The 14,846-nt window shown below is 48.9% G+C and overlaps 1 protein-coding gene across 3 annotated transcripts in view; it reads right to left on the reverse strand.

The window, feature by feature from the left end:
• Positions 1-14,846, reverse strand: part of Actn1 (actinin alpha 1) — a 96,507-nt gene that overhangs the window by 11,080 nt on the left and 70,581 nt on the right. For all 3 annotated transcript variants that reach the window (XM_028752152.1, XM_028752149.1, XM_028752161.1), the window contains exons 9-12: positions 7,802-7,894; positions 6,321-6,551; positions 4,080-4,227; positions 751-901 (exon numbers count right to left, since the gene is read on the reverse strand). In XM_028752152.1, the coding sequence (XP_028607985.1) occupies positions 751-901; positions 4,080-4,227; positions 6,321-6,551; positions 7,802-7,894 (623 nt within the window). The remainder of the gene's footprint in view (positions 1-750; positions 902-4,079; positions 4,228-6,320; positions 6,552-7,801; positions 7,895-14,846) is intronic.

A 14,846-nucleotide genomic window follows, 5' to 3' on the forward strand; every position in this document is an offset into this window, starting at 1 on the left:
AGGAAGCTGCTGCGGCCTAAGGGAGAGCTCAGAGCCACGGTCCAAGGCTTGGGAGCTGGGCATGGTGACTCATGTCTGTTATCTCAGCACTCTCCTGAGAGGCCGAGACAGGAGGATTGCCACGTTTGAGGCTAACCTGAGCTACACATTGAGTTCTAGGCCAGCCTAGGCTACAGCTTGAACCCTGTCTCAAGAGAAAAAAAAAAATCTAGGCTGTCAAGAAAAGGCACTTCTGTGAAAGCCTGAAGGCTTTAGTTCAAGCCCTGGAGCCCACAGTAAAAACAGAGGAGGAACCAACTCCTTTAAGTTATCCTCTGACCACCACTGCACCATGGCATGCATATCCCTTTGTGTGCGCGCGCACGCGCGCGCACACACACACACACACACAAAATTTTAAAAGACAAAAAAAAGGTATAAAAATGCAGTAACAAACCCCCTTACTTTTATGCAAACCTAAAAAACATTAATTAAAAGGCAAAATCAAATAAAATCCGTGTGTGGGCACCCTCTGGTCTTGCCCTGGAAATAGGTGATAACCAAATGTCTGCACAAGAATGGAATGGTTGGGGATCTCCCCCACCAGGGGTGGCTTTGCCTTCTGTATTGCACATGGACACAACTCTCCCCCTCCCGCTCCAGCATCACCTGTCTGAATATTTCCTTGTTTCCCACCCTCATCCACAACAGCTGAGAAGGCAGATCTAGCCTCATGCTGGGGCAAAGGGAGAGAGGTCGGAGTAGGCGTACTTAAGCTCTTGGGCGATGGCCGCGATCTGCTCCACGCGGTCCTGGTGGGCAGCCAGGTCACTCTCAAAGGCCTCGTGCTTCTTGAGCAGGGCCTTGATCTCGGACAAGGTGGCTGTCTCATAATCCTTCTGCCGAAGCATGGCTTCTTTGCCTGAGGTCAGAGAGTTGGGGGGTGGGGGGAGACATGGGTGAGCAGGAGCCAGGCAAGCATGTTTGGTCTAACTATCCAACTCTTTTTTTTTTTTTTTTAAACAAAGTTTTTTTTTTTTTTTTTTTTTTTTTTTAAAGATTTATTTATTTATTATACGAATACACTGTAGCTGTCTTCAGACACACCAGAAGAGGGCATCAGATCTCATTACAGATGGTTGTGAGCCACCATGTGGTTGCTGGGATTTGAACTCAGGATCTCTGGAAGTGCAGTCAGTGCTCTTAACCACTGAGCCATCTCTCCAGCCCTTTTTTTTTTTTTTAAAGATTTATTTACTTTATTTATGAGTACACTGTAGCTGTCTTCAGACACACCAGAAGAGGACATCGAATCTCACTACGGATGGTTGTGAGCCACCATGTGGTTGCTGGGATTTGAACTCAAGACCTCTGGAAGAGCAGTCAGTGCTCTTAACCGCTGAGCCATCTCTCCAGCCCCCACTATCCAACTCTTGAGCTCAGAAGCTCTGCTTGTCAAGGTATTTCCCTTGGAGGTGCTCACTGTGCAGAAATCTACAGAATGGACATGCAGCAAGAATATCCAACTGTGGGGAGGGACCAGAAAGACCACTGACCCCAGGGAGGCCTCCCATGGCATTTAAACTAGTTGCATATGAAGGTTACACAGGAATATGTGGAAATGCATGAGGCCGGACATTCACTTTCTAACATCAGGATACACAGCCATATATGCTGTATGGAATAACCAGGAAAAAACAAAATGAAAACAAAACAAGCCAAGCACCCAATCAGTACCCAGGGTTAGAATGTCCCTGGTCCTATGGGTGAGTCCTGAGAGCCCTGCAGGGACTCGCTTTCTCAGACAATCTCACTGTACTCCGGGATCTGCCCCCCTCTGCCGCTCACATCCACTGGTGGCTAGAGCCGTCTCAGAGCATCAGTAATGCCCCAGCCTAAGACAAGGGCAGCTCTTGTATTTTTGATCCTGTTCTCAGAAGAAGAAGGCAGGGATGAAAAATGACCTCCCTAAAAAGTTTCCAAGCTGCCTCAGGAAGGACCCTCTCAGGACAGGGGCCAAACGGCCTTGCTTACACTTAACATCCTCTGTGCCTGTGCTACCACAGGGTGTTCGTACCTTCTTGGTCCATGAGGCTAAGAGCTGTGCCCAACGGTAAAGCATTCCTTTCTGGTACTGAATTCCGCCACCCCCCTTTAAAATCATAACACAGTAAGTTTAGATTTAATTTACAAATAAACCCACTTATCTACTCCTATATAAATTACATTTTCTGCCTTAAAACTAGTTAGCAGCACATGCTATCAGAATTTCTACTTTGGCTTCATGGTCTTCCTAGGTACAGAGAGACGTCCTTCAAGATTTGTAAGGGACTCAGCCGGGCGGTGGTGGCGCACGCCTTTAATCCCAGCACTTGGGAGGCAGAGGCAGGCGGATTTCTGAGTTCAAGGCCAGCCTGGTCTACAGAGTGAGTTCCAGGACAGCCAGGGCTATACAGAGAAACCCTGTCTCGAAAAACCAAAAAAAAAAAGATTTGTAAGGGACTCATTTCAGAACCCCTAAAGATAACAAAATCCCAACGTACTCAAATCCCTTATATAAAATGGCACAGTATATGCATATAATCTCCGTATATTCTCCCCTATATCTTAAACCACTCAGGTTGATTTCAGTGGCGATGCTGTACATAGCTAGCTGTGCATCCATATTCTTCAGGGAATTATGACGAGAAAACATAAGGTCAACACAGACATAATTCCGTTTTGTTCTTAGTATCTTGCTTTGAAGTTGGTTGAATCCAGAGACACAGAACTCATGGATGTGAATCTTTTCTTGGCCAGATTCCTCCAACAGAACTTCTCATTGCTCTGTGGGGGACCCCTCCCAACCCCACAGCTTGTCCTGTGGTAAATATCACCACAGATACCCCTGTGTGCACAATTCCTCCATGGCTAAGGTTAACTCCTTAATCTCAAGAAATGAATTCCGGTTGGGTGTGGTGGTACAGACCTTTAATTCCAGCACTAGGGGGCAGAAGCAGTTGGAACTTTGAGTTCCAGGACAGCCTAGTCTACAGAGTGAGTTCCAGGACAGCCTGGTCTTCACTGTGAGTTCTAGGTCAGCCAAGGCTACATGATGAAATTGTTTCAAATGAAAACAAAAATAAAGTAAAACAAAAAATACAAGTGGGTGAATCAGGGCCGTCGCCACCCCTCCTGTCCACTCTGTACCTGCACGTGTACTTAGTTATATGGGATCCTAAACACACCCACTTAGCTGGGTGTTTTCTTACTAAGCCTGGCCACTCTGAGATGGCTCCAGAATGTGATCCTCCCTGTTCACTCCCAGCCCAAGGCCAAAGGAACATGACCCAGGGCTGAATAAAGAACTCTTATGGCACCAGTGAGCACTGGCCCTGCCTCAGGGGCTCCAGCCAATGTGGCCACAGAGCGCAAGGAAATGCAGAGTCGTTCCACACTCTACACCAGTGATTCTTCACCTTTAATGCTGCGACCCTTCCATACAGCTCCTCATGCTGTGCTGACCCCCAACCATAAAGTGATTTTTGTTGCTACTTCATAACTTCAATTTTGCTACTGTTATGAATCATAAGTCATCTGTGTTTTCTGATGGTCTTAGGCCGCTCCTGTGAAAGGGACGTTCGACCCCCAAAGTGGTTGAGACTCATGGGTTGAGAACAACTGCTCTAACCCAAATTGGCTTCTGAGGGAAGGCCCCATCCTGTACGACTGTCTCTCTTCAGTTAACCTTGATCATCACTAAGCAGACACCAGATACCAGCCTACACAACCACGTAGGAGGAACATTAACATCTACATGTCGGAGATTTGGACGGCGATGCCAACAGGCAAGAGTAGTGCTCTCACAAAACTGCCCTCAGTGATTGTCAGCATGCCTGCGACCTCGCCATTTAACCCTTACAGGCCTAGGAAGTCGGTACCACTAATGTCTCTACTTTACAAGCACAGAAACGAAAGCAACCCAGGTTAGTGAACTTGTCTAAGGCCAGAGAACTCTGAAGAGACAGATAAGATGATGCCACAAACAAAAGCAAAAGAAAGGAGTCCTAGCTGGTGGCTGGCTGGGTGGGAGCAGGAGGCGGGAGCTGGCTCTGCCTCACCATCTGTCCAGGCTTCGTGGATGGAGGCCTTCTGCCGGAACTTCTCTGCCAGGTGGTCCAACCTCTCTAGTCTTCGGATCTCATTCAGCAGCCACTCCTCGTAGCCCTTCTCTGCCTGTTCCAGGCAGCCCCAGGCATTGTTGATATCCTGTAGAGATGGGAGGCACAGGCTCAGAGAACCTGGAGGGGCTGCAGCCTTCCAGGAAGAGATGCTTCTGGATCTTAGCGCCTGTGTGCACCACAGTCAACTGCCCGATCTCTCTTCTAGCTCCTGTTAGTATTTCCCTGACTCTTGGATAAGGAGTGGGTATCCTAGCCCATGTGGGCCATTCAGCCATGGAGCCCCCTGCACTGACCAGCTTCCAACGGGTTCCTGGCTAGTCTCAGAGGTCCAAGAACAAGCCAGAGGATCAGACCAATTAAGAATGAAGCAATCTGACACACAAGATCCAAGATATGTATCGTTCTATTGAGCCAAGCTTCCCAGATTCTGGACTTTAGGCTCTGGAGAGTAGCTTGGATGAGGGAATCAGCCATGATCATGGGAAGAAAAAAATGCATATGCCCTTCGCATAAGGCACCCAGCCAGAACAGCTAGGGCAGAGCCAGTTTGAGCACCATCCTTAAGGCCATGCACCAGGCATTTGCATCAGAGGCACTCCTTCTGTTTCTCAAGAGTATCTGTTAGCTCAGTGACTTTAACAGCCCCAATGCATCTGATTAAGCCATGGACTTTAAAGGACTGGTATTCCAAACTGCTTGTATGACAGACACCATAGGCCTGTTTTCCTTGTGCAAGACCACTTTGCTCATGCCAGTTCCCACTTGGCCTGTCTTCTCTGGTCCTGCTCAGTATGTCTGGGTTTTGTTTGTTCAGTTTGTTTTTTTTGTTGTTGTTGTTATTGTTACTCATTGTTTGAAAGGATAAAAGGTTCTGCCTTGATGACTTTGTCCTGTATTCTCCTGGCTCATAAAGTCCTAGAGAAAGATAAAGGGAAGGGATGACAAAAAGACAAAAGGGGACATAATGGAAGGGCACCTGTATCAGTTTCTGATACAGAAAACTGACTACAATATTAAGGTTTCATTTTTGTTTTCCAGATAAGGCCTAGCTATATAGCTTGGGCTGGCCTTGAGCTTGCTGTGATTCTCCTGCCTCAGTCTCCCAAGAGCTGAGATTATAGACATGTGTCCCACCCAACTTGTTATAGGTGTTTTTGTTTGAAAGAATCTTACATAAATCATGCTTTAAGAGTTACTTAAGGGCTGGAGAGATGGCTCAGTGGTTAAGAGCACTTACTGCTCTTCCAGAGGTCCTGAGTTCAAATCCCAGCAACCACATGGTGGCTCACAACCATCCGTAATGAGATTCGATGCCCTCTTCTGGTGTGTCTGAAGATAGCTACAGTGTACTCATAAGTAAAATAAATAAATCTTAAAAAAAAAAAGAGTTACTTAAAATTATATTTCTACATAAAGATTAAAACTGGACTTGGTGGCACAGGCCTGAAATCTTAGCTACTTAGAATGCCAAGGCAGGAGAATCATAAGTCGAGGTCTCCATGGGCTAAAGGGTAAGTCTTAGGTCACCCTAGATGAGTTAATAAGACCATGTCTCAGAGAAAAAACTAAAATAGGGGCTGGGGATGTGGCCTTGTATCAGAATACTTGCCTAACATTCATGAGGACCCTGGGTTCAGAGCCTAAGATCACACACACACACACATACACACACTCACTCAAAAAATCAAAATAATAAAATAAGTAAATAAAGAATCTTCAAATTAAAACAAAATTTATAGTAGGTAGCAAGATTATAAACAACTTCTACTTTTTAATATCTTATTTATTAGCATATTAGAACCATACTACAAAAATTAATTTTTATTTAAGATAACAAAAGTGGGTTTGTTTTGCTTTGTTTTTATTGTTGTTATTTTATTTTTAAAATCCTCGAGGTTATATAAAATTAAAAATTAACATTACTGCTTGGTTCAGTATGACCAGGTACTCTGTTTAAAGCTTTAATTTTTAAGGTGTAGGAAGTTTGGAATCCTCAGGGGTTGAGCCGGACGAACCTGACCGGGGGAGAAAGTGGCTGTCCCTTTGTGCCTGGGCTCACACCTGAGTGGTACAGTGTAAGAAACATGGAATAGGTTTGTAGGTAGAAGAACACCCACCTCCAAGCAATTGGGGGATGGAGACGGCCCGGCAGGTCCCGGACTTGCCCCTGGCACTCACCGAGACCATCCTGCCCTCGGAGGGCATGAAGGCGGGCCGGTTGCTGAGCCGCAGCTTGGTCTGCAGTGTGTTGAAGTTGATCTCCAGCTGGCACTTCTCCTGCACCTTGGGCGGCTTGTGCAGGCGCCGGTAGTCTCGGAAGTCCTCCAGCTTCTGCTGCATGGCCTGCATGGTGTTCTCGGGCACCCGATTCTCCAGCCATGGGATGGTGCGGCGGATCCACTCCAACAGCTAAGGTGGCAAGACAGAAGAGAGGCGCAGGGTAAGGATGTGCGAAGGCCAGCTTGCCTCTCTTCCACAGGCCCTTCCCTCCCAGGAGGAGGGCTAGCAAAAAGTCTCTCCTAATGGCACGCTCCCTTCCAACTAACTACCTACAAAGACCTTACCATGCCGTGTAGCAAGGCTTCTGGGTGCTTCCTCCAAGTTAACCAGGATATGGTCAACTCAGAGCCCACACCCCTCATCTTCTCTGTCCTGATATGGGAAGAGCCAAAGAACCACAGGCTGCTCTCTAAGAGCAAGGAGACCTGAGCTTAATGAAGTCTAGCCAGGCCTCAAGTTTCTTCATCTACACCAAGCAGGGGTGTAATAGAACGGGAACCTCTGGCCCCAAAGGAAGAGGCTAGCTTCTGGGACAGCCTAGATTTCTATCCTGGAGCCATGGCGAGGGTGAGGAAGAAGATCCAGGATTACAAGGATGGATGACAGGAAGCATACGCAACACCTGCATGATGCCAGGCATAATCCACCAAATGACTCACAGGAATAGTCACAGAACTACTATGTGGTCAAGCACTACAATCACCCCCACACTATGGCAGAGGCGCCCACGGCTCTGCCAAGTCACGCAGCTTGCTGCAATGACTGGCTGGAGCAGTGGAGGTGGGATTAAAGCCTGGGCACCTGGCTCTCACTCAGCTGGAGGGCAAGGCCACCGAAAGGCCAGGGGAACAGCTCAAAGGGCTGAGTTCTGTAAGGAAGAAGCAAGCAGCACCTTAACCCAAATGATAGCAGGTCAGCTGATTAACCCCTTCCCATCCTGTCCCCTACTGGCCTGACTACTAAGTACTGCTAAGTACCAAGCCTGAGACAGTACTGAGCCCTCCCAGGCACATGTCATACCTCGGCTAGCCCTGTACTATTTAGTTCAGGCAAAACTTCCCAAGGCTGCAAACGCCTCTGAAATCCCAGGACTCAGCTCCTACTCAGTAAGTGAAAGAAAAACCAAGAGCCAGAGAGGTGAAGGCATTTCCTAGGCCCACTGTAGCCCGGAGACCATCTCCTCCGTCTTCACTTCTGCTCTCCCAGGGGCTTAGAACTAAGCTGTCCTACATTAACTGTGCTTGGATCAGAACACTATACCAGCCTAGGACTGTGTCCACAGACTGACAATATAGGGACAGATCCTGGGAGCTTCGTTCTCTCGGGGTGTAATACAGAGCCTTGCTGGGGCCAGTGTAGAAGAGCACAGGGGTACCCACATCACTGGCCAGCTTTTCATAGTCTTCCATAAGCTGTTCATTCTCTTGATTGACGGCCAACACTTTGCAGATGCGATTGGCTGCTGTTTCCGCCTGGCAACAAGACAGAGAAAGTCATGACCAGCCTGCCCCAGCAGCAGTTTCCTGGACACACCTGTGCCAGCAAGCCCCTTCCATCCTGCTACTCCATGCGGTTAGGAAGAAGTGCCCTCAGGGCTCTGAGTCCCACCCCTCATCCCCCACAGTCTTCTGCATCAGCGCCTCTTTGCAAATCCCAGACAAGGGCCGATTTCTATCATGCATGCTAGGAAGAAATTAATCAAGTAACTGAGGCACCCCAAATCTCAGGCCAGGTGGAAAAAGGAAGAAACTCATGCCCAGCCTGGAATTTTAGGAATCACAGGACTTGGGATCTTGAGCTGGATTGGACAGGATTTTGAAGATGTGAGACTTCAACCCTGAAAGCCTGAGGAGAAAGTGCTGGCTGACAGTGAGGTCTCTTAGGGTCCCTGAAGAGTCTCTGAAGGCTCCTGGCTCAAAGCCCTTTATAGAAAAGCGAATGCTGTGGCAGTGCAAGGAGGGTAAGATGTAAGGCTCAACCCAGCGCCGGTGGGAAGCCTAGGAAACCCAGCACAGATACTGATGGCTCAGCTAAAATCACACCGTGCGCCAAGCACTGGCCCACGACAGATCAGAGATCGTCCTCAGCATGGAGAAGACTGAGGGTTGGAAAGGTAACCAGCCACATGGAGACTCGGCCTCCGGTGGCTGAGAAAGATGCTCTGTATCCAACACCAGTGGGGACCCTGTGCTCCAAATCCACTTTAATTAAGTGGTTCGGGGCTTTTTGTTTGTTTGTTTTTTAAGACAGCATCTTATCATGTAGCCCTGGCTATCCTGGAATTCAACTCTTGTAGATCAGGCTGGCCCCAAATTTATAGAGATCTGCATCCCTCTGCCTCCCGAGTGCTGGGTGTAAAGGTATTTGCTACCACCCTTGGCCCACTTGAGTGGTTCTGAAGTTGAGTTGCTTCCTTATACATATGACAACTTTGATTTCGAAGCTCTTTCGGGACCACAGGGTAGAAAGGAGACGGTTTAGGGCAGAGAAGACAACACCTATGAGAAAGTAGATATGAATCCTGAGATCTCGGGACAGGTGACCTACAAATGATAAAGGACACCTGGTGTATGAGAAAAGGCGGCAAAACCTAAATCTGGTTGATGAACAAAAAGACCTTCTGTTACCACAAAATGAGACTGAGTGTAAAGAGCTTCCTGAGAACTGGAAGGAAAGACTATGACATGTGGATTTTTCCAAGAAGAAGTTTTCAAAGAGGAAAAACCAACCAAATCCCATGGCTTGTGGGTGAGTGTTCTGAGACACAGAGGGGATGGGACAGAGCAGAAGTGTCCTAAAGCTCTCTCAAGGGAAATGTCAAGAGACTGTCCTACAGTGTGGGCACTGGATAGCTGGGACTCCAAGAGGAGAACATGGGAGTGGGCAGAGGGGGATCTAAGAGGCATCTGGACTCTGGGACTCCCGGCTCTCATGGAAGCAATGCCTCCTTAGTCATCATCCCCACCCTCAACTCAACTCTGTCCTGGAGATGGCATGGCCCTTTGTCATACAGATGTCCTGCTTGTCATCCTTCTTGAGAATCACCAAGTAACTGTAGCGAATATCCCAAGGCACTGAGGAAACCGTTGCTTCCCAGGAGCCTGCCCTAAGAGGCAGGATCCACAAAGAATGCAGACTTACAGCACTAAGTCGGTATGTTCCCTGAAGCTGGCTGAGGTGATAATCTGCCTGGTGTTACCAAAACTACTTCTGCTGAGTTAGGGCAGAGGACCACGGGCAGCCAGGAGGTGGTACAGCTGCAGACACTGCCACTAACGAGTCACGGGTAGAGCCCCATTGTAGATAACCAGGCTGGCCTGGAACTTAAGAGTCTTCTGCCTCACACCCCAGAGTACAGGGATTACAGCAGCACCATGCTAGCTTGCTGCTATAGTTTCTAATGTAAATGATCTCACCTTAAGTGTGCTGTCCTCTATCCAGATATACCATGAAACCCTGGGCTCAACACCCATAAACTTCCACTTGTTTGCTAAGTTGGTAGGCTGAGTAGGGCCTAAGTCTGCAGCTTCTTTTGGCTATCCTGGAACTCGCTCTGTAGACCAGGCTGGCCTGGAATTCACAGAGATCCATCTGCCTTTGCCTCCTGAATGCTGGCATTAAAGGTGTGCACCATCACCGCCTGGCTAAAGTTTGTACAATTTTGAGAGCTGTGCTCAGTAGACTCTAAAGCTTTGCTAGGGTCTGTGGACCTTTCCAGAGCCAAAGACCACTCCTTTGGGTGAAATCTGGGGACGACTTTCACTAAGGACTTCTGGGGGCTTTTTGCAAGAATCTAACCCCTTTACAAACAAAGCCTGCATCCTGGCCTATCCTTTTCAGGCTAGCCTCATGAGGAGAGAAAGCCCGAGGCCACCACCAGCATGCCAGAAGGACCTGCCTTTGGTAAAGACAAGCCAACAGAACACAAGCGTGCTTTCTTTATAAAGGACCTGTCTGTGAACACCTGTGGGTCCCCTTTAGGGATAGTAGTCCTCTGACCTTTGAGAAGCAGGTTCTTGAAAGACAGAGGCTGTCCTCAGAACGCTGGTTCTCCACTTCCTCTGCAACCCTGAATAAGCCTTCCAGGGGCATAGGTCACATGTGCTCTCAGATGGCTCCCTTATGAAGAGAGGCTAGTCACTACCAACCAACCTCAGTCAAAGAGGTGAGACAAGTCAGTCCAGCTGGCCTTGCAGCCCTCACTCGTGGAATGAAGGGAATCAGGCTACAGATGGCAAGAGCAGCCCTATGGCAGCCATCCCAAACACCTGGCTTCCCCTCCTCAGAGCTACGAGAAGCCCATGGCATGGTGGGAGTTGGGGAGATAGCAGCACAGTACAAAAGCAACCCTCACAAGGCTGCTGGAGTTCAGAAGCACCAGGGAGGGACTTGGCCCAGGAGAGGAAAGAAATGGACACTGGGGAAAGGCAGAGATGGAAGCTACCTCAGAAGAAAACCCAGGCTGGCTTCTGACTTTGGGTTTTCTATGATGGAATGGGCTGTTGTAAAGCCCATGCAAGAACCAGGCTGCCCAAGTCTTTCCAAGTGACAGACTGCGTGAGATAAAATGCAAGCAAGCATAGATGCCAGTGAGCTCAGAAGACGCTCCAGAGGAAGGGGCCAGATGTGTATTTTCACAGTCTTTGTGATCACTTTCAACTGTACTATACGTACAACTTAACATATAAATGATTTTTTTTTAAAATGCAGGATTTCTCTGGCTGTTCTAAAACTTGCTATGTAGACTGGGTTGCTCTTGAACTCACAGAGATCCACCTACCTCTCTGTCTCTCAAGTGCTGGGATTAAGGGCATGTATCACCACATCTGGCCACACAACATTTAATTTTATATTATAATTGTTTTCAAAGCCCTGAGCCATTTGTCTTAGAGACTTAGCTATCCCATGCCACGCTTCCACCCTGATAATCAGAGTGCCAAGCCACGTGAGACAGGTTCATCTATAGGGAGGCTGTCATTAATTAAAGTGTAATCAAATACTCAAACTAGGCAAAGTGACATACCAGGGATCCATCACCCACAGTTCATATGACTGCTACAGGGATCTCCTTGTTGATGCTTGTAGTAAATTTCCCTAATTCCAGCTTGCATTGCCTTCCCTTCCTCCCTAGTCTGCTACTACTATTGCCTAGTCTATCCCTTCCCCTGCCTAATCTACTGCTGCCCTTCCCCGGGTTGGCTAAGCCCAGCAGATCATGGCTCCTAGCCCGAGAATGGAGCTTCCCTCAGACAAGCAGGCTGGGATGGGTTTGAGGACACAAATCTGTCCCTCTACCTGTGCCTCAATTTCTCCAGAACTCCCTGTACAATAGTGACCTGGCAATGCCAGCTTCCTCTCCTCTCATACCTCGAAGCTTCTGCCTTAGCTGTGCTGACCTTTGCCATCACTGTTAGTAACTCTTTAGTGACAATCTCTTCACACTTCCCTAGTGGTACCTGAGCCTTTCCTGGGAGCACCTTATCTCAATGTAAACCTCCAGGGTCCAAGCTGATGCTCACAGAAAGCACCCTGCAACCCCAGAGCTGTCTCTTCTGCACAGACTTGCTGCAGTGCAAGCCCTGCCCTGAGCATTGCCTCTTTGCTTTTCCAGATAGCTTCTGTGAGCAGGAATACTTTTTGTCCCTTAGAAGGTTTACACGATTGGACCGAGTGATTGATGGACAGGTGGATAGATGCAGGCAGCTAAACAACCAGAAACACCCGAATCAAATCAAGTCTTCCCAGTCAAGAGCCAATCCTAGAAACAGCTGCCAAGAGACCCCCACAGCACTAGCCGCATAAACAAAACCTTGATGCACCCCATCCATTCTAAACTTGGGCAAAGCAAAGAATCAGAACCCAAACCAGTCTGCCAAACAGAAGTCAGTCCTCATCCAATGAGGGCAGACTCACAGCGGGTGTGTCTACCATATGCCTGCACGTCAGTGTACACAGGCACTTGCACATGGCTATTAGTTGAGATCTTTCTTCTTCTATTATGTCTGACTGGCCAGGGAAAGGTATAGAGAGGAGGGCGGGCCATGGGATATAACTCTGGAAGATGTTTGTCACGGTGACTAGCCACAGAGGGAGTCAAGACAAGAGCATGAGATGTGGAAAGGCTCCTTCATCTCCTCGCCCCCAGAGGTTTGCATCCCTGCAGAGCAGATCTTCCTAGGCAGGTGCTGTGGGATAACTCTGGTTGAGGTCTCTGACCAAGAGACCCAAGGATCAAACAGGATGCCACACTCTGCCACACTGTCTGCGCTCCCATTCTGGGAAATGGACAAAAGCATGAAATGGTTGCAACAGGGATGAAGAAAGGGAAGAGAGGACAGGGAGGAGGATTTCAGAGGGGAAGCCATACAAACCCCAAGCTCTCCCCACCACACACAGGAGACATACACATTTCTTCCATGCCATGTATCTGTGCATGCACATGTATACCACACAAATGCACACACACATATACACCCCCGCCCCCTCTTAAGCAGTACCATCAGCCAGGCCACAGAGAAGGCATCAAAGACAGGCAAGGCCAGTGTCACCAGGCATGAAGCCCTGGGCAGAAACCTTAAAGGCAAAGGGCCATAAAAAAGAGGATCAGGATAGCTGGACAGAGGGGAGAGGTCAAATCAGCCTGGCTCTATGTCGTTAGCAGGCTGAGTGGAAACGCCCAACCAAGGCAAGCAGAGAGGCTGATCATATCCTGGCTAAGAGGTGGGGAACAGGGTTCAGGAGAGGTCAGCAGGAGAGCAGCAGAGGTGAGGGGACAGAGGAAGAGTTGGGAGGCCAGCAGGGAGGATCCCTTAGAAGTTGGAGGCTGGTCACTGAGCAACCAGCAGGAAGGGCCACGTCCTCTACAGTTGGCACCAGGGCTGCTGCCAGCTTACCTGGTTGCCTTTGGGTAATTTTTAGAGGTGCCTTTTCCTAAAGGTATTTCTATAAGAGAGAGTGAGAGAAAGAGAGACAGAGAGAAAGACAGAGAGAGAGACTGATTTTTAGAAGACATTTTTACTGCTGGACATGAAGCTTGGTGGTAGAATGCTTATCTAGCAAGCACAAGGCCCTGGGTTCAACCCCAGCACCACCATGAAGGAAAAAAAAAAGCCAGATGGTGGTGGTGCATGCCTTTAATCCCAGCACTTGGGAGGCAGAGGCAGGTGAATCTCTGTGAGTTCAAGGCCAGCCTGGACTACACTTCAAGTTCCCAACAGCCAAGGCTACACAAAGAAACCCTGTCTCAAAAAACAAAAACCAAACCAAAGAAAAACAAACCAGCAAAAAGACCAATGGAAAAAAGAAAGAAAAAACAAGAAAAGAATAGCTTTGCTGCTCTCTGCAGGGTAGTTTTAGTAATGAATGTCCGAAGCGCCACAGTCTATGGCACCCAAGTGGTATTCTTATATCCATGAAAGGCCTGCGACATGCAGGACTTTGGCCTGGACATCAGGGAGAAGGCAGAAGTCTTCTCCCTGCCCTGACTGCCACCTAGATTTGAGAAAATGGCCTTGGTCAGGCAGGAAGAAGGTAGGTTCAGAGGTGACAGGGATCCTGGGTATTTAAAGGAATGGCTCCAGGCTCTGACAGCTCATTTGCCTATCCCTCTGTGGGGTCTACTGTGCCCAGTGTTCACCGAGACACAAAGGAAGGCCACCAAGAGGCTGGGCTTCTCTGGCATCGCTAAGAGTGCTTGCCAGGGTTCTGAGGGTGTCCTGTCCCCCATAGGGATGGGTGAATTAACTAACCCTCTCTCACACAGGAACTACTGCTACTGTCCATCGAGGAGGACAAGATGGGCCAAAGGGCAGCTGGGAGAGTGGGCGAGGCCAAGGGCGAGCTCACCTTCTGCGCACCGAGAAGGCGTGGCAGTGACATGAAACATTAGGTCACATGGCCTTCCCCTCCGGCCTTATCGTGCCTATACATCTGCACAGAGAAGGAGAAGAGGTTGAAGAGAGAGCAGAGCAGTACAGAGCAAACTCGAACAGCGGCAGCAGACAGAGCACGAGACAGAAGGGGAGCGAGCAGGAGGACAGGAGCCAGAAGGGACGGTGAGCAGACAGGGAAATGAGCAAGGGAGGTAGGGGTGGGGGCAGAGCCTCCCATCATGCACTTCCGACAGGTCACTCAGAGGTCATGAGGAACAAGTGGCAGGCCTAGGGACCAAAGCCATGAAGGTTTCTGTGGTCACAGCCATGTCCTGCTTCTGGGAGGGACATCTGCTGCCCCAGTTAAGCATGGTAGTGAGTGACAACTTCCAGTTTTCCAGTGCCCTCAGCAGGAACTGGGCTCTGGTGTACTACGGAACCATACAACCTGGCTTTACCCTCTGCCTCCCAGAGCATTCTGGACCAGGATACCAGAAGGGGATTCACTGCCACTCACACCGTCTCCCCTCCTCCCACAGGCCATGATAATGTC

Source organism: Grammomys surdaster, unplaced genomic scaffold (genome assembly GCF_004785775.1).
Source record: "Grammomys surdaster isolate TR1022 unplaced genomic scaffold, NIH_TR_1.0 127, whole genome shotgun sequence".
NCBI lineage: Eukaryota > Metazoa > Chordata > Mammalia > Rodentia > Muridae > Grammomys > Grammomys surdaster.